Here is a 26,845-nt window from a genome sequence, read left to right as displayed (position 1 = left end):
ATAAAGGATGAAGAAATTCTGTATGTTGCCAATGAAATATATTTAAGATAAATTAAGTAAAACTGTAATATAATACACTATGATTATAATTTTTTGTGACGGTATATACAGATTAAAATAGATAGAATATCATCACACTAACTGTTACTAGTGTGATCACTGTTATGATCAGATGTGGGAAATGGGATTAGGGTTCAGTGGGGAAAGCCCTAATTCTGTCAGATACCCACATACTCATACACAATACTCATGTACACACACATTTATCACTACCACCAGGACCACATCCTGCCCATCAGGAATTAAACTGCTACTTTGGTTTCTCACCTGACTCTTAATCTGTTGTCAACCTCCTCCCTACTCTGTGGCATGACAAGGGTAGGATGGTACATGTTTGTTGAAAAATTTAAAACCACAATAAAGCAGACTAAAAGTTGGCTTGCTTTTTTATTATCTACTCTATGTTGGCAATTCTAAACAATGCCAATGGCAAAATAGCCCTCCCAGCAAGGGTACTGCTCTCACAACCCCCACGTTTGCACATGACTGCCCTTCTGAAAATCTCATTCATTTGACCATGAGTGCCCATGTGCCATTTGCTGGGCTAGGTGCTGCCCATCTTTGTCTCCCTGTCTCCAGTGTCCAGACCACCAATGAATTCCCACTTAGCTCCTGAGACTGTTACATGAAAACGCCTTCCCTAAAATCTTGGGGAAAAGCCTAATGGTTGCTTAAAACTGGCTATCTGAAAAGCCTTTGGCTTGTCAGTCATAGGCCCCTTACAAGTACCCACGGAAAAGATGTTTCCCCAGCAGGCTTCTCTGGAAAAGGGGATCACTGGAGAGGGCAGGGCCTTACTCCCTCAGCTTTAAGAATAAGCACCCCATGGAATAAAAAGAAAGCCATCTACCCAGCATAACCTGAGCCTTGTAACAGAGAGGGGAGTGTGTGGGAAGAACAAGAGGCAGATCCAATTAATTACCCTTAGAAGCAAAGGTAAAAGTTGAAGATTACGAGACCCATTTACAGGAGGAAATAGACCCATCATTGAGCCTAGAGAATGGGAGGATTGTTAAGGGCCAGAAAAGCGTCTCAATGTTCAGATTCCATTCCTTTTCTGGAGCTTTGGAAAGAGGAAGGTCATAGCTTGGGCTTGGAAGTTACACTTAGCAGTGGGTTCAGACTGGTAGGAGGGGGGTGCTGCTGTCTTGGGTCCGATTCTGGGCCCCCAGCCGGCCCCCACCCTGAGGAGATAGAAGCTTCTATCTTCTCTAGGGGCTGGCCAAGGAGGGGGTACCCCCTGCAAGAGGCCCATCCATTACCATCACAACAGCTGATGTCACAGACCCTACAAAGCAGCTGGGGCCCCAAATGCAGAGTAACCCTAACCCCACCAGCGATTGAAACAGATAGAGGGGTAGCTCTCCCACACAATGCCTGGCCCTCACTCCTCTCCTCCTCCTCCTTGCACTTCCTCAAGAGCCTTTGTCTTCTGGTCCCTAGGGCCTGTAGCCTCTCTCATTCCGGGCAAACTCTGTCCATTAAATTCAAAATGAGGCCTCTGGGGAAAGGGTTTGGCACTTTCTTTCCCTGCCTCCTCTTATCTCCCACCAGCTATTCCCCATCCGCATCTGCCTGGCAGGCAGATAAGAAGCCCAGCTGTGAGAAAAGGGGCAAGGTGGTGACTGCTTCACATCCTTCCCTGGGCTGTTTTGATTTGCTTTGTTTTTCTGCCTCAGAGCACCCCACAGGGTTGCTGGTCCCTCTCTGGACAAGGCCTTGGGCCGGAAGTCATAACAGTCAGTGCTGAGGCTGCGGGAAATGTTCTGGGGTGAGTCAGATTGTTTGACTGTGACGGCCCAAGTCTCTGTACTGAACTCTGTCATCTCCCCAACCAGTTGGAAGCCTCCGTATTTTCAGGAGTGCAGAGTCCTCCCGTCCCCACTCAGGACCCCACCATGCTGAGAGAAAGCCAGGAGTAGCGGTTTCACCGATCTTTAGGTGTGACATGGGGTTCAGGGGGAGGCTCCTGGAGAAGGTGGGTGGCAGACCAGCAGGGCTTGAAAAATCTGTCAGAGCTCTATGAGGCAGGGAGAAGAGTCACTGCTTAGAGCTTCTGGCTTTCCCCCATGGAGAGAGCTACATGTCCGAAGGGATTTGGTTATTATTCAGTACTTTAGTCATGAATCTTTCATAGACATTGATGAAAGCCATGAAAAATGGATGGCATGCACACATGCATGCAAACACACACACACACACATCTGCAAGGGTTCTTGGACACCTGGTTAAGAACTCCCAATAGAAGAAGCTGTAAGTTTTGGCACCAAAGTGAGAGTAGAGAAGATTCCATGTAGTGTTGAGGATAGGCTGTCCTCAGAGCCAGGCGGCTGGCTGATTTGAAAGGCGTGTCCCTCTGTTTCATATACAGGTGCTTGGCGGGGATGGCTATCACCAATCCTGAAGTGGACTTGGGGAGAGGATGTCAGGAGGCAGAGAAGCCCTGGACACTTTTGTCCAGCGCTCAGCCATGAGGCATGTTGTGGAATTGGAAGGTAGGGAGGAAAAGGCCTTAAATATTGCATGTGCTATTGCTCAGTTCGATACTGGCTAAGCATTTTGACCTTCCACAGCTCATTTACACTTCACAACAAACCTGTAAATTGGAGACTACCAGTCTGCTTTCATGGATGAGGATGATGATATTTAGGGAGCTCGTTTAGTAATTGTCAAGGTCAGGGGCTAGTAAGTGGCATTGCAGAGATCAAAGCCCAGGTCTCGGGCATGAAAGCCCAGTTGCAGTAGTCAGATTTCTTACTGGAGAAAATTGTTTCTAGTCTATTCCCATTGCTTGTGTGCTAGCCTGGAGGGCAAGCAGGCTGGGTGTTGCTACACTGGCATTGCTGGTCTTATTCACCATGGTTCCAGATGTGCCTAGGAGGTTCTTCATTACATCCTAGAACATACCAGGCTCATGCCAACATTGTACTCTAATGTGGTCTGCACCAAAAATACTCATTCCTATGACTTAACAAAATTTGACTTGCATTCCTTCAAGGCCCAGCTAATTAACATTCTGCTTCTTCTGAGCTGTCTTTCCTAACCAGACCCTTTCCTTCACTGGGCCAGGATGACTGTACCCCTCCTGCACTGAGTCTAAAATAGGCTCATCTCTCCCTTTTCTCCACCCTGGCTTTGTTCTGGATAATCCTACAACACTCCATCTTGACTGGGAGCCTTTCCTTGGCAGGGCTAGTGTTCAACATTGCGTTCCAAGTTGCCTAGCCCAGTGCTCCACATAATTCAAGCATTTCAAAAAGTTCTTCTTGATGATGATGCCAGTTTTAGCTGCATAAGCAGGAAAAAACGTAACCCAGGGGTTAGGGATGTTTCCAAGGCCACAGTACGGCTCCTTGCCTTGTGTGGAAGGTAGGCTTTCTCTTCCCCACTAGGCTCTCGCCTGCTCTAGTCCTCAGTCCAGCTGAGTGGGGATGCAATGTCAGCCATCCAGTTCACCAACCACAGCTGCACTGTGCAAAAAGGATGGAAGAACAAAATACCCATGAGACAACACCGTAGCTTTTGAAACAGGTATGTAGGCTTTCTTGTTTAATAGCAGTTAAAAGAGGAAAATGTACAAGAGGAATAAACATGCTCTTTTCACAGAGGAGCTTTCCCCTAACCATGCGGCCCATCTGTATCAGTAGCTTTACTAGTAAGTTTTAGAGAAAAAAGTTCCCTTTAGAGTTAAAAATGGACTTTCCTAATTTTCTCTATATATGTGCAACTATCCGTGTAAAATAAAAATGCCATTTCCAACACCTTTGTGAAAAGTAATTGTGAATGCAGGCAAAAAAAAAAAAAAAAAAAAAAAGAAGAAGAAGAAGAAGAGGCAATTGCAGTCAAGAGAGGAGTCCTGGGAGAAGGGAGGCTAAGGTAGGGGAATTTCTGCAGCAGTTCCTAGAGAGTGTGCTCAGAGGCCTGATGAGGAAGGCCATGGCCAAAGCCGATCTTAGGAGATAAAAGGCCGTGGGTCTGGGACTTGCTGAGTAAGCACTTGTCAAGTGTACAGTAAGGCTAGACTGACTTGGAGGACTGGTATGCAATGAGAACACTGGGCAATGCACCCTGGAAGCTCTACATTCCCTTTGCCAACAGGATCTCACTTCCTGGTTCCCATTTTCAGGTCCTGTTCTTCCCTACCTGCAACAGCTTCATTTATAGCCTGCTCAAAGAGATTTTCCCTATGAATGTTAAAATGATGCAAGCAGCCTATATTACTACTGAAACCTAATAGAGTCCCAAACTGAACTGTCCCTTCAGGAATATATAGACCTGGTTTCCTCAAGAACTTGGCCAAGGGTTCATCCTGACCAGAAGCCATACAGGCTTCTAGCCATCTGTGTGCTTGCCCTCTTATTGAGGCCCTCCACGGTACTTCTACATCTCTAGGTATTTGAGGCCATATCTGAGGAGTCTGATGGGTCTGGGCACACATGCTTTGCACAAGTCCTCTCAAGGGTTGGCCCAGCTACAGGTTATAGACAAAACTAAAAACATCCCACTTTTCTAGTTCAAAAACTTGACATTGCTGGTCCCTGTTTTTACCTTCCCTGGCCCACCAAGAGTATGTCTCTACATACAACTCAGTAGCTGCAGGTTGTTTTTTGTTAGATAAGGTGAAGGCAGACTAAGAATGGAGAGAAGATATATCAAAGGGTCCATCTTTATATCTTGAGCTTGAATAAGCTTTTTCTTTCATGGGACTTCTGTGCAGAATAACCCCTATTCCTCCACCTTGTTCACTTTTTCCTGTATAGCACAGTTCTTCCAAGGCAGAGGTTTGAGACCAGACCAGCAATGATGATCCTCTAAAAAGACAAACACTGTGCCATGCTTACACATCTCTCCATTTCCACTTCAAAGTCTCTCAGCACTTAAAGCTGAAGAGATCTTGCTGCAAACTGGGTACTAGCAAAGAAAAGTGTTTTGAACTCTTCTCAAGCAATAGAACTTCAGATTAATATAATCGTTTCTCACTTGTTTCAACAAAGATGAGAGCTCGGCGATGCCATTTTGGCTCCTGCCTTCTCTTGGCTTATCAAGTTCTGGGTGGCAGTGCTCATCCCTTACCCTCATTCTGAAACCCTGGCCAACCACCTAGCCCTCAGGATGAGCCTCAGCAGCATCTATGTGCTCACATGTAGCCTGGTCTCTCCAGCTTTGAGGAAGTTTGTATGTCTGTGTGCACATCCTCTTCCCCATGACTATCAAGATATGATAGGATATGGTGAGGTAGGGGGGTGGGGGAGGGGCAAGGAAGTACTTCCCTCCCCAGAAGCAACTCAGTAGCTGACAAAGGTAGTGAAGAATTCTGTTTGATGAGTCTCTCCTCCCATCAATCCAAGCTGGAAATGCCTGTGTGGCTTATTTGTCATTGTTTGGTGATGCACAATTATACTCTTGCCAGTAGCCATCTTTCTGCTACTTGCCAGTAGCATCTTTCTGAAGTGTCTTGAAGTACAGTTTCCCCCGACTGACCTCATAGCAAAGCCCTTGCGTTAAGTCTCAGGAGTCCATCTGGGACAATGAGTGCAGCCTCCACGCTAAGCTGCTCCAGGCTTTAGAGTTTGGAGGATAGGATTATAGGCAATCTTTCTCAGACAAGGCCAAAGATGGCTTTGGGGATCTCAAAAGAGGGTGGGAACCTTGGGCTTGAGCAGCAAAATAATATCTAGGATATTATTTAGTGAAGGACAGTTGGGCCAGAGGCAACAAGCCACAAGCCATGGTTGGCTCTGTCGACTTTATGGTAACAATGTCTCCATCCCTAGAGGCATCCAGTCCAGTCATGGCTGCCCCCACAGTGCAGAGCTGGTGACATTTCCTTAAAGATGATAGCCAAAAAGCTGGTTTTAAAACATAAAGGAACAATCCCAACTAATCCTCAGGTTACACCTAAGGGTAAGGTAAGGGCCATTTTTAGGCTTCCGAAATCTGAACTATTTCAATGGCATTACTGGAGGAGGCTAAGTCTGAAACGCCCTGTGAAGGCCTATGGAAGTAACTGTTGATTTATGTCCTGAACCAAGTGCTCTGACTGTAAATGAAGGAAATGAGATGAACAGGGAAGGGATTGGGTCTCTGATTCCATGAAAACTGGCTTTCAAGATCCAGAAAAACTCTTCGAGCTGAGACTCAACACTCCTAGAGCTGGGGCAATATGCAGTTAAACATGGGATCCAATTATTACTGCTGTCTACTTAGCTGTATCCTGCCCTAGAAAAATTTGCAGTAAAAGCCTTGGGTTAGATCAGGCTAAAGAAACTGCCATTCTTGGGGGATTGGAATGAAGCTGTCATCTTGCCATATGCCATGCTTGTTCACAAGCCAGTGAAAGTCAGCAGACTGAGGAGATGACCCTCCAGAGCTGCCCTTAGTGTACTAAATAGTAATGTTTGCCATGCCCTTTCCTTGTATTGAGAAGAATCAGCCTCATCTATGTGGTGAATGGGCATCCAAGAGTGAACAGGACATATTTTAGTATCCTTTTGCTTACTCACTCTACCTCCTAGCGCCAGATACCCACTTTTTATGGTTCCTAAGCCCCAGACCTAAGCTTTAGAGCCATGGATGAAAGGTGGTTCATCACTGTGGGATTGATGATACCACCATCTCTAAGATAACACAGATAGTGTAGTAATAACTTCCCCTGAGTCCCAGCCTAGCAACATCTCATGTACTTGCTTATTCTTGTGCCTCTTTTACTATAGGGAAATGTTATGTGAATACCGCACAGGGGTTAATAAAAAAATACATATGCTCTCTTTGAAGAAGAATGCACAAATGCAGGGTCAGCTGGGGCTGGATCCCAGACTGACACAGAGGCTGCAGCAGGTCGCCTCTGTGGGTCCGGGGTCACCCTTCATGAGTGGTGGCTGCTGATGAGTCCTCGGAGCTGCTTGGCCACCGTGTCAATGAGTTTCTGCTTGTCTCGCTCATTTTTCCGAAACTGTGCAAACATGTTGTTCTTGCGGCTAGTATCCTTCATCCTAAACAGAGAAGGAAAGAAAGAGGGTAACATGTTTGAGGAAACAATGGTGGAAGGAGAACCTGCAGGAAGCAGGATGGCAATGCATCTTAACCACTACCCAGAGTAATGAGAGAGTCCAGAATATCTCCACTGTCAGGCCCACACTCACCTACTCATCAGGAAGCTGGCATTCTGGCACCTACAGCCCTCCCAACTTCAGTCACCTTTGGAAACTGGTCAAGACCCAGTTTTGGAGGGGCCAATCTCCTTACCCCTTATACCTGCTCCACCTAATTCATTCCCTTCTCTCAGCAGGTATGTACCTGCTGTAGGTGTCTGGGACAGGGAACAGCTCTGCTGGTCAATAAGCCCTTATAGAATGTCTAGGATCCACTCATTACCTCATGAACCTACTAAATCCTGATAGGACCTTTGAGATAATATTTGAAAGGTAAAGCAGGAAAAGTGTTCTTAACTAGCAATTCCAACAGAATATGAATAACTGAAGGCCACTGTATATTTCTAAACCTCACTCTAGCTGGCTACTCTATCCTATCCCTAACAAAACTAAGGGCTTGACTGACCTTTTTCCTTTCGTCTCAGGGTAAAGGCACATAGGTGGTGTGGTGGCTAAGAGAGTAGAGTGCTGAGGAAAGCATGGGCCAAATGGCTGGGCCATCCTCTCACTCCATAAACCAGAGCTTTTTACATGAGAAGCCTTTGAGTTCTCAATGGCTGTCTGTACCCCTGGACCTTTGACCTTTGGGTCATGCTAAAGCTTCATAGATGGCATATTCCTAGAACACAAACCATGGGTAATTCTGGCCAGTGGTTCTTTCAGACAGACAGCCCTAACTGGGAAACATGGACAAGAAAGTCAAGACTAGGCTGAGATGGTCACAGAACCCCCAAGTCTGACTAAGCAACTGTGACAGAATTCAGGAATCTGCTATTCCCTGCAGAGGGCCCACAACCTCTGACATCTATTGGTGGCCACTAACTCTTGTCCTAGCTGCTGCACACCAGACCCATATCCCACAGCTAGTTCCAGTGTTAGACAATTGAGAACATGCCAAGACAGATTTCTCTCTGGGATAGGGGCAGGCCAGTCTTCACCAGAGTTGGGCCAGCCCTCTGACTTCACTGCTCCCTGGGCTGTATGGAGACAGGCTAGAAGAGGGGAGGGAAGGAACATGGCACCGGGCTATAAATTGCCCCCAGGCTATTTCCCAGGGGACTTTGGGCCAATCCTGCACCATTTTCTCCCCCACTGTGGGTGGCCCTTTGCAGAGGAGCAGATTAGAGGCCAGTGAGTCAAAAAGCCAGAGATCCCACAGGGGCATTTATGTTTGGTATATATGATATAAATTTACAATATATATATTCCATAAGGGCATTATATGTGGCAAAAAGGTTCTAATGAGCACCACAGCTGTATGGCTCTGGCTAACAGTGATAGCCACAAACTAATTAAGAATTCTTTCGGCTGGGCGCGGTAGCTCACGCCTGTAATCCCAGCACTTTGGGAGGCCGAGGCGGGTGGATCATGAGGTCAGGAGATCAAGACCATCCTGACTAACACGGTGAAACCCCATCTCTACTAAAAATCCAGAAAGTAGGCCGGGTGTGGTGGCAGGTGCCTGTAGTCCCAGCTACTCGGGAGGCTGAGGCAGGAGAATGGTGTGAACCCAGGAGGCGGAGCTTGCAGTGAGCCAAGATGACACCACTGCACTCCAGTCTGGGTGGCAGAGCGAGACTCCGTCTCAAAAAAAAAAAAAAAAAAGAGAATTATCTCACTAATCTAAGCTCAAGAGCCTTCAGGCTGGAATTACTCATCAAGCAAACTCAGAACATTGAATATAAGGTACGACCACCCACATGTGGAGGCCTGTGCTTGGAAGGGAAGAAGAAGGGGAAGTGACTGCGCTAGTTGAAGAGAAAGCACGAGGGTCCTTAAGACTCTGATAATTACTGTATTTGTTCCCTAACACACTAGTTGCACAATTACATTTGTAGAACTGGCCTAGTTTTAGATAGTTCCAAAGAAAGATTCCCTTTCCTCCGCTGAGTATACAATATATCTAAACATTAACAACAACAGAAAACAAACAAAAAGAAATGAAGAAAACCACTTCCTATATTCATAGGACATTTAGTTTAATATCCTACATTATCATTAATTTCATGACTCCTGGAAGCAGCTGAGAGACAGGCAGCCCGCTGGCTTTTGGCTCCCACAGGGAAGCTCCTGTAATTATCTAGGAGAAAGAGGGTAGTCTTTGGCCACAAGGGCTAGAATTTCTTGGCCATTAAGACCTGGAGTTGGAACGAGGCACTGTAAAGATAAATTCAAGTACCCTGAGGGCTAGTGGTGGCCTGCTGGTTTCTACTCAGGAATGCTCCAAAAACAAAAGTCAGCCCTCCCACCTTCCATCCCATTCTGAAAGCCCAATATCCTGTTCTACTTTATTAACAGCTATGGCCACCTCTCAATGATGCAGGGGCCACTTCTTTTCCCTAAATGTCTTTAGCAGGTCTTTTGTCTTTCTGTTTCGCCCTGCTAAGAAGGGCCAGGTTGAAAAGGAGAGTCAAGATCTGATGGTAGAGCTGGCTGTGGAAAAGCAGGAATAGGTCAGGTAAAGGGGTCAATTCCTATGAGGCTGGGAGATACGGATTGTAGTGATCTGGATGCCCTTTGCTCTGCTGTGTTTGGAAGGAAGCTTTTAAACTCTTCTGATTGCTAGGGCTAAGCACATAGTTTCTTTACTGGCCAACGCTCCAGAATGGTATGGAGAGGCTAATTATTTTAGACTATTGTTGAGCCATAGGGAGTGGATAAGCCAGTATTTCCTAGATCCAGAGATTCTTGGGAATGGAGGGGTAAAGGACTGCTGAGAGATGTAAATAACTGAAGGGAATCCCACAGCCCATTTGAAGGACACGTATGACCATTAAATATGACCATTTAAGCACCACCTCAAAGGTCAAAATGTTCCCTTCTTTCAGCTTGGCACCAAGAACTGTGGGATTAAGCCTTGCCTCTAATAAAGGGTCTTCTATAAGAGATGCAGGTTCTAGATTTTAAAGCCACCAAGAGGTAGGGGAGGCTGCTGAGGAGCTCCCTTCGGTCAGGGCTTTATTTCAGGCCCCACCCTAGCAAGAGTATTGAGTGTGCCAAGAAGCTGAATGGGAACAACCCTTTACCTGGCACAATGGGAGAAAATCCCTGCCGCCACTCCCAGCCCCAAAGGAATTAGTAAGCCAAGGGTCACTCTAAGGGCCAAGGATAGAGAAGGCAGCCAGCCAGTTGGCACCAGGCTGGTTTAGTAGATTAGTATGTCAGGGCGGGGACAACTCAGAGGCTAGGGATTTTAGTGTTGTCATTAGTGTCAATGAGGAAACCAGAAGGACTTGCCTCAAAGTGATGGAAAAGGCCCAAGTGAATAATATACTTACTCTCTAGATATCCTAGGGCGGAAGGTCAGTGGGAGAGAGAACCATGGGAAACAAAGTTAAAATGGAAACATCAATCTCTGACGTGGTCAGGAGAAAACTGCAGTCTGAGTTTTTAGTCTCTTGGCTCCAAATACATACACCTGCATCATGCTCTTGCCTACCCTTCATCTCTTCCCCTTTTCTCCCCCTTTCATATTACATAGTAAGAAGGATAGACTTTGACCTCTCCTTCTGCTTAAGGCTCCACTCTGACTTCCTGGACTCTGAGCCTTGTCTTCCTAGGATTTGAGACATGGTTGACTGGCCATATATGTAGACTTCCTGCACTGCCTAGATGCAGGGCATTCTTCCAAGTAGCTGGGGCTTAACTAGTTTCTCAGATTTCAAGAGAAACCTGCCTTTTTATATGGGTCTTGGTCTCTGACCTGCCAGCTCTCTAATAGATTAGCAAAGCCAGAGCCAGGCTGTAATACATAGCATTTCCCAGCTTCTGGGTGACATATTTGTTAGCCCTGAGATTTCCTGGAGCTGCCTAACTTACTTTCAGTGGTAGCACCTCTGCTTCAGAGAGGCTACAGCTCTGTGGCAGGGAACCCTCTGCAGGCTAGTGACTGCTTAAGGCAAGAATTAGACACCTTCTCCAACACAGCTTTGTTGGGATAGTCAGCACAATAAAGCTCAGTCTGGCAGGGGGTGGGAGCTGGGAACAGATGAAGGTTTCAATAATTCTAAATAATTTCCAGGGATTCTCTACTAGGAACCAGAGAAACCATCTGTTCTGTGGAGTTGCACTATCCATCATCATACCCCAGGTGACTAGGGCAGCCTCATTCTGTTCACCAGGCTGGCCTGAGACCCAAACCGAGCCATTTTTTTTTTCTCTTGCCATATCTAGTAGGAGACGCTAGTAAGAGACCCATTAAACTAGAAGGTAATGTCAGAATCCAATTCTGATCCATACTTGGCCTGGCTTGTTGGGGGCTCAGGAATTAATAAGCCACAGGAGGAAGACTGGCCTGCCAAGTCCAGTGACTGAGATTGCTGACAGCACCCAGGGCCTATGGCAACTTCCAGAACAAGGCTATCTTTCAAGGTATTGGCAGTGGCAAAATTATCTTCTATGCCAACTCCCAATCCCTGTCTCCCCACCTCCCAACACAGACCACTGGACAAGGTACTCACTTCTCAAGCAGGGTCAGAGCAGTCACTGGGTTTACCCGGAGGTACTTGCAGTTGGGCTGACCATAGTCAGCAAGGTAGGTTGACCAATCCCACTGGATGAAAAGATCCAAAAGCTGTAAAATATCCAAACCCCACCCCAGGGATTAGTCAGACAGACAAGACAAACCAAGATTCCAGAAACTTCATCATCCTTCACTACCAGCTAATAAATTGGATATATAAAAATTAAAATATAACAAGAAAAAGAACAGCTGCAGACTATTCTTTCAACCAAGAAAATAAGTGAGTAAACATTAGATGGCAGACTTATCTCTGCCATAAGCAGTATGGAAACGTTGCTAAGACCATATGCCAGCAGTCAGCTCTCAGAGGCAACCCTGTAAAGAAACTAACACGGGACTGAATCAAATATGATAATAATATCATAATAATTATTCACTTACTCATTTAATAAATACTTATCAAATGCCTTCAACATGCCAAGAACCATTCTCAGTATTCAACAAAGAACAAATAAAGGTGGATGTAGTCCAGTGCCACATATACAATTGTTTGAACTTCAAGGTTAAAAGGTCTGGGTTCAAGTATCAGTTCTGTGACTTGCTGTACTGACTTAGCCCAAGTGACTTAGGTAATACAGACATATACACATGCCTATATACAAATAGGACACACAGATAACACAGAAACACTGAAACAAGGCATAAATGGATCATGTAGCATTTATAAGAGGCAATATGTGTTACGTCTATGCAGACACAGGCTAAGAAGATGAAATCAGGGCCATAGTAGATTAGCCCATGATTGAGGACACAGAGTCTAGCTAGAATTGGGTTATGAGTGTTAAAGAGAAGTGCCAAGAGCTAGATGTGTGAAAAGACAATGAGAGCTTTCTGAGGATGAGCTGAGTTCGGACACGGGAGATTTTGACTGAGAGAAACGAAACTTTTGTCAAAGGCTTTCCTTCCCAGTCAGTTTTAGCCTCAGACATCACACTAACAAATATTCAAAAATTGTAACTAAGTAAAACAAACAAATAAAAGCTTCTAGAAGGGGCACAGTCCCAGACTCATATCACTGCATAGAGGGAGAACCCTCACAGTACTTTTTGACTCAAGACATTCTCCATTTCTCCCTTTCCAGGAGATAGGTAAGTGCTGATGAGGACAAGTAGATGGCTGGTTGTGCAGAACAAAGGCAGAGAGGCCAAGAGTGCAGTCATATCCAATGCCAGAGCCTGGGCTCTAGGCACACCTTCCTCCATGTCTGTCTTCACTGTGCAGCTGGGCAAACAGGCAGTATGGGCCTTGCCCTATTTGGCCAAGGCTCCACTTCATCCAGTTTCTTAGAATAGCTGTTATGAACTTCCTGAAGCAGGATGGGAATTGGCTGAAGTCCCAAACCTAAAACTGAGAAAAGTCCCTATACCCTCAGCCAAGAAAGGGATTTTAGAGATGAGAGAAGGAGTGGGGGAGAGACAGGCACACTGGTTGGTCTGGGCCAGGATGGTCCCAAACGGCCCCTCAGGCCATTTTCAGGTCATGCCTATTTTCACTGGCAAGTTAAAAGGCTTCTACCACTTCCTTCTGTTGACCCAAGGCCTCAGAGAGTTATCCTTTAGAAGAGAATTTCCCTTGACTTTCTACTCTAGTATCAGTATTTCTTTCTTTTTTTTTTTTTTAAATTATACTTTAAGTTCTAGGGTACATGTGCACAACGTGCAGGTTTGTTACATATGTATACATGTGCCATGTTGGTGTGCTGCACCCATTAACTCGTCATTTACATTATGTATATCTCCTAATGCTATCCCTCCCCCTCCCCCCAACCCCATGACAGGCCCCGGTGTGTGATGTTCCCCTTCCTGTGTCCATGTGTTCTCATTGTTCAATTCCCACCTATAAGTGAGAACATGAGGTGTTTGGTTTTTGTCCTTGCGATAGATAGTTTGCTGAGAATGATGGTTTCCAGCTTCATCCATGTCCTTACAAAGTACATGAACTCATCCTTTTTTATGGCTACATAGTATTCCATGGTGTATATGTGCCACATTTTCTTAATCCAGTCTATCACTGTTGGACATTTGGGTTGGTTCCAAGTCTTTGCTATTGTGAATAGTGCCACAATAAACATGTGTGCATGTGTCTTTATAGCAGCATGATTTATAATCCTTTGGGTATATACCCAGTAATGGGATGGCTGGGTCAAATGGTATTTCTATTCCTAGATCCTTGAGGAATTGCCACACTGTAGCATCAGCATTTCTGTCCTGTAGTCTTCAAAGACCACTCAAGACAGCTCCACTTTACTTGCTTCCTGGGACCATGACAGGTACTGAGAGTACCCCTTGTTCTAAAGTTCTTTCAGTACTGTGCTTTACACATTTCACTATGTTTTCCTGCAACTCCTAGGGAAAGAACTATGAAAAAGGATAGTGTTTTTTCAATTAAAATTTTTTTCACAAATAAAAAAAAACCCTAGGAAGCCTTTTACTATTTGCCTATTGAGGAGCTGATAAGAAAAGTGAATGAAAATCAGAAAAGTCTAGTTGGAAAACCATTTCTTAAAGCTATTTTAGATATTACTTTTTCAGCATATATGGACATATACATGCATGTAATAAAACTACCTTCTTTTTAAATGAATTCCTAATTTCTGTGATGGAATTAATGTATTAGTATTTCAGATTTATTGCTAATACTACCATGTATTTCTGGTTAATGACACATGAGAAGTCACTAGTGGACAGTGGAGAGAAGTTCATGGCTTAGCTGTAAGTTATGGGATCTTTGGGGTGTCGCTTTTCTGGCCGGAAACCTGTGGCCAGTGGCACCTTTGCCTGAGTTTTGCTCTGGCCCACTGGGTTTGTTCCACCCACTTGGCCTGGGAGGCTGAGCTCATGCCTGCCAGGGACACTGGAGTCAGGTGTGGAGCAGCAAGGGGTGTGTGTGAGTAAGTGTGGAGTCCGGCCACTGAACAGTCAGACATGCTGGGTGCTGCCATGGGGTGGGCAGCTCCAGGTGCCGGCATGGGCACCAATTCTCTGTGAGAACGCAGCTGGACCAGGTGCACTGCATGCAGCTTTCCTGGATGGCACCAGGGAATGTGGCAGCACCCAGAAGCTTGGAGATGCCAGGAACCACAGGGCCCCAAAGAGGGAGTCACAGCCCTGGCTCAGGGAGCTCCCAGGTCTGGGCTCTACAAAGGGCTGCAGCTCTTCTCTCCTTCTCTTCACCCATAATGTGGCAAGCAGGGGGCATATTTCAGCCATGTTTGTGTTACCCCAGCTCTTTTAGCCTTACCATTCAGTGGGTCTCAAGTTCTTTTCCTGCGACCAGGAAGAATGAGGTACACAGACAAGCGGAGGATGAGCAAAATGAAGAGATTTATTGAGCAATAGAACAGCTCAGAGATGACCCACAGTGGGAAGCTCCTCTCAGTAGCCAGGGTGTCCCGGCAAGTATTCAGCTTCTAGCAGAAAGGGTTGCTCCTCTCTGCAGGCAGGTTGTCTCGATAAGTGTTCAGCTATCAGCAGAGAGAGTGGCTCCTCTCTGCAGCTGGTCATCCTGTTGTCTCTCTGTCCTCTCCTCTGCTCTGGCTGAGCCCAGGGCTTTTATGGGCCTCAGAGGGGAGGAAGTGCATGCCAACTGGTCCACAGGCAGCCAAGTCCCTACTCTGGTCCGTGGGACTGGCAGCCTGGCCACAAGCCTTCAGGCCTTCTGTGGCCTGAAGGTCAGGCCTCACTGGGGACCTGCCCCCTTCTGCCCAGGAACCTGTCTGCTTTCTGCTCCCATTCATGGCACCTGGGGTTGGCCCCAACTTTGCTCCGAGATTGGAGCAGCACTGACAACAGGGAGAAACCATGTAGTGGGAGCAGGCACTTCCAAGCCTACAAGGGCAGGGAGGGCCTTCCCAGGCCCCCAGGAGTGAAGGGATGCCTGGGTCTGCAGCCACAGTTTGGGTGGCTGCAGCTGTGCTGGGGGTGGAGGACCAGGTTCCTGCCTGCTCCATGGAGCAGGAGGCCCAGGTCTGCAGCTGTGGTTTGGGTGGCTGCAGTTGTGCCCAGGAGGGTAGGGCTCTTGCCTGCTCCCCAGCTCCCACCGGCTCCATGGAGTCTGCAGCCCCGGTCTTGCCTCCCTGCTGCAGCTAGCATGATGGCAGTGGTGGGCCATTTAGGGCAGCCACTATCATCATAAGGATTTCCATTTTTGTCTTCCTGCCAAAGTCAATGCCAATGGTGAGCCTAAGAGCTCTGGAATGACAAGCTATCTAATTTATTCCCCTACAGTCATGGAAGCTACATAACTCTATTAAGTTCAACCACCATGAGCCTATAGATCACACTCTGGGTCCATGTTGCTTCCCACAGTCTTTTAGGGTGGCCTGAAGCTAGGTCATATGGCCTTCTCTGAGACAGATGGACAGAGAGTGAACTCTGAGGGTACTTAACTAAGTTAGCTGCTTGGAGGCACACTTCTACTGGATTCCATAAAACAGTGTTAGAATGAACGGCCAAGAAAACCAGCAGGTCTATTTATCCGTATAGTACTTTGATTTCCAGACTGACTTTCAAGGTCAATCAGACCCTCCCAGCCTGATTCTCCACATACAACAACCTTGTTAGATTGCTATAAATTCTCCTGCAAGAACACTCAATCATCATTAGTGACCACTAATATTCCTTTTTTATTTTTAAATCTTTCATTTGGAAATATTTCAAATTTATCAGAAAGTTGAAGGAATAAGCATAGTATAAAGAGCAACATATTGCTTCCATCAAGATCCATCCACTGTCAATATTCTACCCCACATGCTCCAGCACTTGAATTCTCTTTCTCTTCACACACATACACCCATGCATGTACACATATGCTATTTCTTTTCTTGAGTTTCTTCAAAGTAAACTGAGACTTTATTCCCAAATACTTCAGTGTTCCTAAGGATTAGCAATATTTTCTTATATAATCACAGTATAATTTTCAACTTCAGTTAATTTAATGTTGATATGATCCATATTCAATTTTGTAAGTTGACCCAGTAATGTCCTTTATAGCCTCTTTTATTTTTGTTCCACTACATGATATAATTTTAGGATTGAGTATTATGTTTAGCTGTCATGTCTCTTTAGTTTCCTTTAATCTGGAATATTTATACAACCTTTCTTTATCTTATATGATATTGATATTTTTGAAGAATATAGTTCCCCTGCCTCCATTTTTTCCCAGTTTGGTTTTGTCTAGTGGCTTCTTGTAAGATTCAAGACTGAATTCTTTAGCAGAACACTATGTAAGTGATGCTATGTCCTCCTCAGGGTATCACCTCTGGAGGCATACAAATGCTCATTTTTCCCTCATTGGTGATATTAATTTTGATCACCTGATTAAGATGTTGTCTGATTTCTTCCAACATCTGGTTATTATGTTTTCCTTTGGAACTGTGAAGATTTAAGACTTTCAAATATCTGTTATCCAGTGAGGATTCTTGCCTAACCCAATCTTTACTATGATGGTTGAAAACTGCTGATATCTCAACACCATCCTTCCTTGCACATTTATGAGTTGTCACTCATTCTACTGTAAGCAAGTACTCTCTCTTCCCTGCTATTAATCTATCTATCCATTTGTTATTGGCACAAACTCGCCACCGTGCCCCTCCCCTACCCTTCCCTTCCTTCCTTTCTTTCTTCCTTCCCCTTTCTTTTCTCCTTTCCTTTCCTTCCTTCCTTCTTTCTCTTTCTCTTTCCTTCATTCTCTCTGTCTCTCTCTCTCTTTCTCCTTCTTCTTCTTTTTTTTTTTTTTTTTTGAGGCAGAGTCTCGCTCTGTCATCCAGGCTGTCACTGGGCTCACTGCAAGCTCCGCCTCCTGGGTTCACGCCATTCTCCTGCCTCAGCCTCCCGAGTAGCTGGGACTACATCTTTTCCTTCTTTCCCTCCCTCCCTCCCTTCCTTCCTTCTTCTCTCTTTTTTCCTAAGAGACCAGTTCTTGCTCTGTTGCCCAGGCTGGAGTGCAGTGGTGCAATCATAGCTCACTGCAGCCTAGAACTCCTGGGCTCAAGTAATCCTCCCACCTTCACCGCCCTGAGTAGCTAGGACTACAGGCACACACCACTATGACCAGGTTAACTTTTAAATTTTTATTTTGGTAGAGATGAGGTCTTGCTATGTTGCCTAGGCTGGTCTGGAACTCCTGGGCTCCAGTGATACTCCTGCCCCAGAAAGTACTGATTTCTAAAGTTACTTAGGTTAGTATTTTCTTTGTCATTACTTTCAATATGGTTGTGTTTTTCTTCTATAATTCAGCTATGTTCATTTTTCACTGCTTGTGTTCCATTTTTGATTCCCCCACATTCCAGTTGATTTTCATTATTAATTTTGGGGTATGTGAAACAATACTATAGTTCTGAGAGTAACAGCAATATAAAAAAGTGTTCTCAGAGAAGTATTACTCCCTCCTCATCCCAACCTGTTCCCATTCTCCCCACTTCTTTCTACATATTTCCTATTCATTCCTGTAGATAACCAATCTAGTTTCTCGTTTATCCTTCTTTTATTTATTTTACGCCAATGAGCAGAAACATATGTATTTTCTTATATCTCCCTGTTTCTCTCTTGAAGGGTAGCACATCATAGCTACTCTTTTATGCTTTGTTTTGTCATGTAATGGTGTATCCCAGAACTCACTCCCTAGAAGCTCATTCCTCATTAATGATTATATTCTTGATTTATTCATGAAAATGCAGTTTTTGTAAACTAGGTAAGTAAAGTCATTTTCAAGGGACAGACCAGACATTACATTTTGGAGCATTTCATGTTAACTTGGTAGAATAGGAGAGTGTTAGATTTTTAGAGTAGGAAATTCTGATAAATGTTAAGGCTAATTCAATCAAAAGCAAACTCAACCCATCATTAATGATGCTTTGATTTCAAACACAGAGTTATCTGTTTGTGGTATTTAATAGAACAGGGGAACTAAACTAGTGTAGTGGTTGATGTAATACTTTATAAGCTATATAGGTTAATTAAAATGGTAAATTATGTGATTACTGGTTATTATACAAAAATGTGTGTAAGTGGAAAAAGATATGACAAGGGGAGACATTTGTAATCAGTTTATATATTAAACAGGCCACTATGATAGGATACTTTTTTTTCTTCCTATATAACTTTTATCTGTGTGACTCTCAACTAGGGCTTTGGCAAAGTTCTAAAGCTGCCTCTGCTATATTTCCTTGTTTTTTTCAGAAAATTCCCTTAGCTTAGAAAGACTCAAATTGTAATTCTGATTTCATGGAGGGTGGGAACAGTGGAGAGGACCAAGAACTAGAAAGCATAAGCAACTTGCTAAAAATCACAAAGTAGACAAGTGGTAGAGACAGTTTGTTGGCTCACACTCCCCAAGATGCCACAGCTGGTTGTTTGTTGTTGTTGTTGTTGTTTTGTTTTGTTTTGTTTTGATTTTTTAATCCTGATTGATTCTGTCTGAGTTAGATACTCATCTGAGACTAGGCCAAATTTCTGAACAGACTTTCTTTTTTGCCAGAGTAGCTGGGAAAGACTAGAAAAATCCAAACAAGCCAAAGTGGAAACCAGTCCAAAGCCATACAGTGAGTTAACTGGACAGAGAACAGACAGCATTATAATAGTAGAACAAATGCAAAGTTCCAGGAATGACCTTAGGAATGCGATTATTATTAGGATAAAGCAGGACTCTGTTGATCCTTGTTAGTGCACACAAATATACATGTCTCCAGCAGCAAGTCTAGAAATAATTCAGATGGATGAGTTGCTCATGGCTAAAGGATTAGAAGGAAATCGTCAAAGAAAAATTAAGGGCAATATTCAAGCAAACCATCCTGGGGGTACTTAAGTTTTCTTTGGCAGAAAGGATTACCCAAAAAAACTCAGAAAATAGAAATATGGAGCCTGGTGGAGAATGGCCTGCTTGTTCCTCCTCCTGGACTGTCTGTTACCAAATCAATTCATATCATGCCTATTCATGAGTGAAGAGAATTGTTGGACGTACCCTACCTTCGTTGCCAATTTTTGGGATATGAGCCTCATCTCCCATGTAGACAGGAGCTCCCCAAGGATGGGGATTATGTTTTCTCCTTCTGACTCCTCAACAGCATAGACTATCAAATGGCTAGATTCTCAGCAGGTAGTCAGCAAAGACATGGCACATGGAATTAAATAGGTCAGCTAACATATTGTAGCAATGATACTGGCCAGATGGTGGGAGAGACTTATACTTTGTGCTTCTCATATCAAACATTCAAATGGACCAAACCTAAGCTCCTCTTGCCCAGCACTAGAAGAAAAGTTGTATAAGGAAGAAGGAAGCAACAAACAGGAGAGGTGATACCTATGACAGGTGAGTGGGAATCCAGTCCCAGACATTTGAATTCAAGGTTCCAATGGAAGACACCTATGACTAGTGACTGGGAACACAGCAGATGTTTGGTGACATGTGGGCTGGGTCTTAGTAGGCAGCATGGGGCCTACCTCATGTTAGAGAAAGCCTCCTCTTTCCAGAAAACCTGCAAAGATTCCATGGGAAGCAAAGGGTAGTATGAGCTAAGGTAGGCATGCAGACAGACACAGATGCTAAGACACACTGACAGTGACCATACCGCTCTTCCCCAGGGGTGATTTTCTTTACATGCATGTTTTCGCTTGAACAGGAACACTGAGTCCTGTAGAGAACTGCGCTCCCAAAGCAGGTGCATCCTTGAAGTAAATTTGATGCAGGAAAACCCGAATTTGCACTTTATATACATTCCAGAAGAATTCTTCATGTTAAACAGGATAGACTACAAAATGATTTCAAATAACATGCTTTTCTGGGACACTTAACATATAATCCAAGAAAAATTCTAAAAATTCTACCTCTTCAGAGCATGGCCACTGTATAAAGTGCAGTCCACTTTCACTAACATACAGAACACTAACCCCAGAGAAGCTTCATTTGTCCACTCCCTGCCTTTGACAGGATGAAACTAATTACATCATTATAAAGTATTTTCATAATCACTGATCCACATCTGCCTTTTTTTGGAGGCAGTAGAGCACAGCAAAAAGAGTTCCAAGGCTGAGGGTCCTCTGACTGATAGTGTGACCCCAGGCATGACACCAAATCTGTTTTTCTGGTTCAGATGTGGAATCATAATAGCTTCTATCAGCAGCTGAGAGCAGATTAAGAGAACAATTGTAAAGTCTACTAAAAAGCATAGAATTGACCAATGACCCATTTGTGTTTATTGCCCAAGACTTCCTCCAACTCCCTGTCTCTGGTGCTGGGCCTCTGTGATTCAAAGAAGGGCATCCTGAGTCTGCCTCCTGTGTCTCCTCAGGAGCACTTCCTGACACAGAAATCTGGGCAAACGTAGAAAATGCAAAGCAGGGCTTATTTCGACAAACATAAATTGAGTACCAACAATGTCTCAGTCACTCTTCTAGGTACTGCATATGAAATGATGTTAAGACGTTATCTCTAGTCTTGAGGAAATCAGTCTGGTAAATAAATTGATACAGAATGATGTGAATACCCTAACAGGTACTCTAACAGGTTACAAAGAAAGTTCAAAAGAAGGGCATCTAAGCCTGAGCCAGGTAGGTGGTGACTGGTAGGATGGGGTGGGGGTGTCAAGCAAGGAATCTGACATGGCTAGATCTCTCAGGAGTGCTTTGGGAATAACCAAGACAAATGAGGCCTCATATGCTAAGCTAAGGAGATTGATTTTAGCCTAGAGACTTCTCTGCTTGTTCTCATCACTGCTGCTACCTGCTTTTTTCTAGATCAGAAGATGGAAAACTAAAGTCACCACCTGTTGTAAATAAAGTTTTGTTGAAACATAGCCATGTTCATTGATTTACATAATTATCTATGCTGCTTTTATGCTATAATAGCTGAGGTAAGTAGTTGTGACAGAGACCATATGACATGGGAAGCTTAAAATATCCACTATCCAGTCTTTTACAGAAAAGGTTTGCCTGTAGATCCAAGGCAGGGAGGGCAGTATGCTCTGAAATTCTCTCAGATGTAAGGCATTTAATACCTAGTAAAGAAAGAAGAAAAAAATGGCTTTAGAGAGACCCTTCCCATTGTAATGAGATGGCATAAAATTCATTATCTTAACAACTGGCGTAAGAATTATTTTATGGGAGAAAAACATGTTTGGGGAAATATCCTGCTTGGTGAGACCCCCAAGGTGCCAAGACATCTAGTAGAGAAGGTAGAAGGAATTTGGTATTCTGGTTCTTGAGAGGCAGAATGTGAAGAGAGGAGATTAACTAACATGTGTGAGAAGGGCTAAGAAGAAAATCCTTCATGGTATTGTGGTTCCAGACAACTTTGGAGACCTGGGGAATCTAGTAAGTGACTTTTCAAAACTGTTTGCTGTGCAATTCATGACACAATCAATCTTCTTTACAAACCCAACCCCTCAATCCCGGTCTTTAGACAAATCCACTCTGCTCCCAATTGCTTGGGTGAATGATTTCTCTCTCTCTCTCTCTCTCTTTCTCTCTCTCTCTCTCTCTCTGTGCATATGTGTGTGTGCACAACTCAGAGCAGAAGCTGTTTCACACCTAGAAAGCTGCAGAACTGCCCTATGGAACTGGGAGTGCAGGAAGCAAGAAGGCTGGAGGCGTCTATGGATTCACAGAAATCTGGAGGAGGCCTTTGGATTTTCCATAAGCTATGGAACTGTGGTAGAGAGATGTTCCAAATTTTTCTGATCTCTGTAGATTAAGGGGGTCAAGCTTATACCTGAGCTTTGCAACAATGGCCAGTAACAGGTTGGTTCCTGGCCCTACGTCTGAACTCCTCTTCTTTTCCCTAGTTGAGTGAAGGCAGAAGAAGAGGTAGGGGAAGGCACAAAGAGTGGCTGTGCAGCTCCCTGCTTTCCCTGCAGCCCAGCTCCAGGTGGATGGAAGCTTCATTAAGTTCTTTATCAGTGACCAATTGCCTATCAGCAGCTTCCTCTGAAAGGGAGCATCACCCTGAGAAATATTTATTTGCCGCATAAATGTGGATTTATAGGTTTTCTGTCTAAACTTTTCACCTTTTCTCTCTTGGTAAAGAGAAAAAAAGAAAGATAGGGAGGCTTCAGATTCTCCTGTTGTTACCAGCTGGTGCCTAGAGGAAGACTCCCAAATAAAAATGCCAACACCAAGTATTCCTTTGAATCAGAGACTGTCCTGTAGGGCCATTTCTCACTGATGACAGCATCTATCCTGCTGCAGGGACCAGAAGGAAAACCTATTATCACACTGGCTGATAATAACCATGTACACATACATGTTCAAGGGGAGGATGGGAGGCCCCTGTCATGGGCTGACTGAGTTGTCCCTTGTTGGGGTGGCAGAAGCAGGCAGGTGTGAATTTTCAATGGAACTGCTGCCACAGATGTTGTAGGAGAAGAAGGTAGGAGCCATGGACCAGTGTTTATTTTCTTGCAGTATAGTGTGACTTGTTAAAGGTTCCTAGGTGGGTGAATTAGGGACTATATTATTGAGTTGTTAACTAAACTACCCTCCCTCTCTGGACAAAATGACTAAGTGGCTTAAATAAAATCCCTGCAAAGAGACCACAGAGTGAAGACAATACTAACAATGTAAGTGTAAGCAAATATCGAGAAAATGGCAGAGCTCAAAAATCTCCTAATCATAATACAAGCTCTTTATCAGCCACATTATAAAATAATAATAGTAATAAGCTAATCAGATTTGATAAGTCAGTCCCCCAAATCTGAAATTATCAAAAAAGCTATTTATATTATTTGTATTCATTATTATGAAAAATGAAATTTACTTAACCTAAGTACATATTGTGCCTTGAATTATTAATATTAGTATGTGTGTATGTACAAGCAGACTTTCAAAGGTAATGATAATGTTCTGTCTATTAAACTGCAGTGGGAAGAAAGTTATATGTGGGAATAACCTTTTGCAGCTACTCAATGTCTAATTATAATTGATTAGTAAATTTTTATACACACAACTATATTAGGGGTCAGCCCTTAAAATGTCTTTTACCAACAGTGAATTTCAATCAAAAAACTTTGGAGACACTGGGTGATAACCTGCAGGGAAAACTACTGCAAATTCATGATGAAAATGATTCAAGTTATTTTTTATAAATGGATAAATTAAGAAACATAGTTGTAGAAAATTACATCTTGCCTTATATGAGTCATTATTACAAATTACAACCCAGGCATCCTATGATAGGCAGAAGAAAAAATACCTAACATTAAGGGATCGTAAAGCAGGTAATGTCCTTATACCCTGGGTAAATTTAGAATAAGCTAGGCTCTCTGTGGCCTATGAAATATGCTTCAGTCTGGTAGAAAGACTCAGCACTAGACAAATTAACTTCTTAAGATCTTTAGCCCAACTAGATATGCATTTAAAATCAATTTTGTTTGCTTGGATTTGAAGGCTAGAGACTGAATAAAATTGCAACTCAGAATTTCATTGCCAAATGTTGGAACTAATCAATAGATTCAGCAAAGAAGCATTAGATAAGTGGTTCTTGACCACCAAGGGATCATTTTTGTTTGTTTGTTTTCCATCCATAAACTTCAAATTTCAAAAGGGTTCTGCCTCCCAAACATTTTGTTAAGTAAACACTAGTTCCCAGGAAGACGATAGTTTCAGACCTATAGTGGTGGTATATTTGTTACTTCCTTTGTCATTAAATTCATTTTCCTCCTTTCAATTCTATTTACTAATTAGTTTTTATGTAAAAATTTAACGAGCCACTTCAAGTCTACTTTGGACATAAGTGGGATTAAATAAATAGATTAAAAGTGTTCACCAGCATGCTATCTGTCCTTGAGGGTCAAAGGAGGGGCCCAGGCATTGAGTACCATATGCATTCAGATCAAGGGAAAATCAGGCCCAAAATATTTTAAGTTCCAGTCTGCCAAAAAGTTGGGCATGATTTAGGTAAACAGAAGAGAATGAAGGGAATTTCAAGCAAAGAGACTAGTGGAAGCAAAGGAGCAGAAATAGGAGTAGCTGAGATGTATTCAAAGGAAGAAGAAAATAGACATTTCTTGAATACCTATTATGTGCCATACTGGGCTAGTTATCTTACTTACCCATTTCATTTGATCCCGAGGAAAATCAACAGCAGAAGAGGTAGGTACCTCCATTTTATAGATAAAGAAAAGAAATCCCAAAAAGGTTAAAAGAATGGGCCAAAAGGAACATATGCAGTAAGTGACAGAGTCAGGACTTGGACCCATGACAATCTGACTCCCAAGCCTGATCTTTTCCTCCATTCCCTTTCGAGCCTCTGTCAAGGGCTAATTGGATGAAAGCAGAGGGCATATAAAGGAATAGCAGTGAAGAGGCTGAAGAGGAAGTGGTGGGGTTAGACTATGCAGAGTACTGGAGTACTGACTTTCAGTCTAAGGACTTAAAAATAATCTATATTCCACGGGGAGTGGTAACATTTCAGTAGCAATTTATTTAGTGCGATAAATTTGGCAGTAGCATACAAGATGGACTAGAGGAGAAAATTTCTAATCAGGAAGATCTGAGACAATGAGGATCTGGATTGGGATGGCAACAACAGGATGACAGAGGAATGGCCACTGTCTCAGGTCGGACTGAAGGATTTGAAGGCTGACTGAATGTTGGAGGAGACAAGGAAGACTAAAACGTGATCACAAGGCAGGTTTTTCAAAATCAGTTGCCTTTAGAGACCAGGCACACAATATAAATGAATGAATCAGGCAGGCGAAATATGATAGTGGGTAGTAGGGGCTATGGAAAACTAGAGTACATAATCCTCCTAAAGGCATTCACATTTAGATGTTTTAAAAACATTATGCCAATCAGTCATTGGGCCATCAGTCTGAAACTTTTGTATAGGGTTTTGAAGCTGGATAGGACACAGGACAGACCAAAGAGGAGAATGTTGGATATTGCCCCATGATCTACATGCCTCTCACATTCCCAGAGCTTTCTCTCATTGGCAGGGTATACCACATTAATTAGGGTCATTACCAGTCCTAACTTTTGCCCACCAGCTGAGCTGACATATATGTCCCACAAAGAGGACATAGGGCCAATATGAAAAGAAACATATTTCAGGTTCAAGCCAGTGTTGTCAAGCCTGCTTAGAACACCATGTTTTCAGATGAGCTAAACAAATGGCCTTCAGAACAGATCCCAAAAGAACTCTTGCCTCCAAGGAAAACCAACAAAGCATTAAGGGCCTGCTCTCTCACAGAGCAGGCTGCCTCCTCCTTTTCCCCTTTCTCTACTAGCTGGGTCCATTTTGAAAAGGACTTTTCAGATCAGGCCAAGTAAAATTATAAGGCAGAGAAAAAGAAATTTATAGATATTTACTGAGAACCAAGTGTTGGCTAAGTGACATATGTTTAACTTAGATAACATTATTGGATCCTTTACATAATTCTGTGAGATAGGTTATTATTTTGCTAGATGTGAATAAGAAAGTAAATAAATAGCAAAGTAGTAGTAAGTACAAAGTAAGTAGTAAGTACAAAGAAAGTAGTAAATAGCAGGCCTTAGATATGAATTTAAGTCTCTTTAACTCCAAAGCTACTAGATTTGAAGTTAAGTCTCTTTAACATCCTTCTACTATGCCAAGAGCTCAGGTCTGCACTGTTCCCCATAACTGTTCTCATTCCAAACAAAAGCAGATGAACCAATACATCTCTGAGTTCTTTTGTATGTGTCTTTTGCTTAAGCTATGCCAGTACTTACACAATTCAACAGGAAACAACACTGAAATCAGATGACTACTAATCTGGGGTGCATGGGTCAGGAAAGTCCAAAGTGGGGACCATATTTAAATCCTGGTACGAGGCAACTATGACTGTGTGACAAGGGCTGGTTGAATCATTGCCTGGCTTTCCTAGCCTTTATTCATGTTTAAAGCTGGAAAGAACCTCCAAGAAGAGCAGAGCAGAAACTCAATGAGATTCCAGGAAGCAACAGAATTCACTAAGGGAACCACATGAAGAGAGAGTGGTGCAGTAAGTGTGAATATCAGACGAAAGAACAGAGTCCCACCCAGAGCTGGCTAGTGAGTCACTGTGATTTCTGACAACCACTAGGCTGTAATATTGAGCCACACACCACGGAAGATTGGAAATTCTATTTAGATTTTCAAGATGATTTTATTAGACAGCTGA

The 26,845-nt window shown here is 43.6% G+C and overlaps 1 protein-coding gene across 4 annotated transcripts in view; it reads right to left on the bottom strand.

Annotated features, from left to right (window-relative positions):
• Positions 1 to 3,576: 3,576 nt before the first annotated feature.
• Positions 3,577 to 26,845, bottom strand: part of EXOC6B (exocyst complex component 6B) — a 652,710-nt gene continuing 629,441 nt past the window's right edge. For all 4 annotated transcript variants that reach the window (XM_515544.9, XM_054678524.2, XM_054678525.2 and 1 more), the window contains 2 exons: positions 11,672 to 11,784; positions 3,577 to 7,052 (listed from right to left, as the gene is read on the bottom strand). In XM_515544.9, coding sequence (XP_515544.3) covers positions 6,926 to 7,052; positions 11,672 to 11,784 — 240 coding nt within the window. In that variant the 3' untranslated portion in view covers positions 3,577 to 6,925. The remainder of the gene's footprint in view (positions 7,053 to 11,671; positions 11,785 to 26,845) is intronic.

The sequence above is a fragment of the Pan troglodytes genome, chromosome 12 (genome assembly GCF_028858775.2).
Source record: "Pan troglodytes isolate AG18354 chromosome 12, NHGRI_mPanTro3-v2.0_pri, whole genome shotgun sequence".
NCBI lineage: Eukaryota > Metazoa > Chordata > Mammalia > Primates > Hominidae > Pan > Pan troglodytes.
This window is presented reverse-complemented; position numbering and strand designations above follow the sequence as displayed.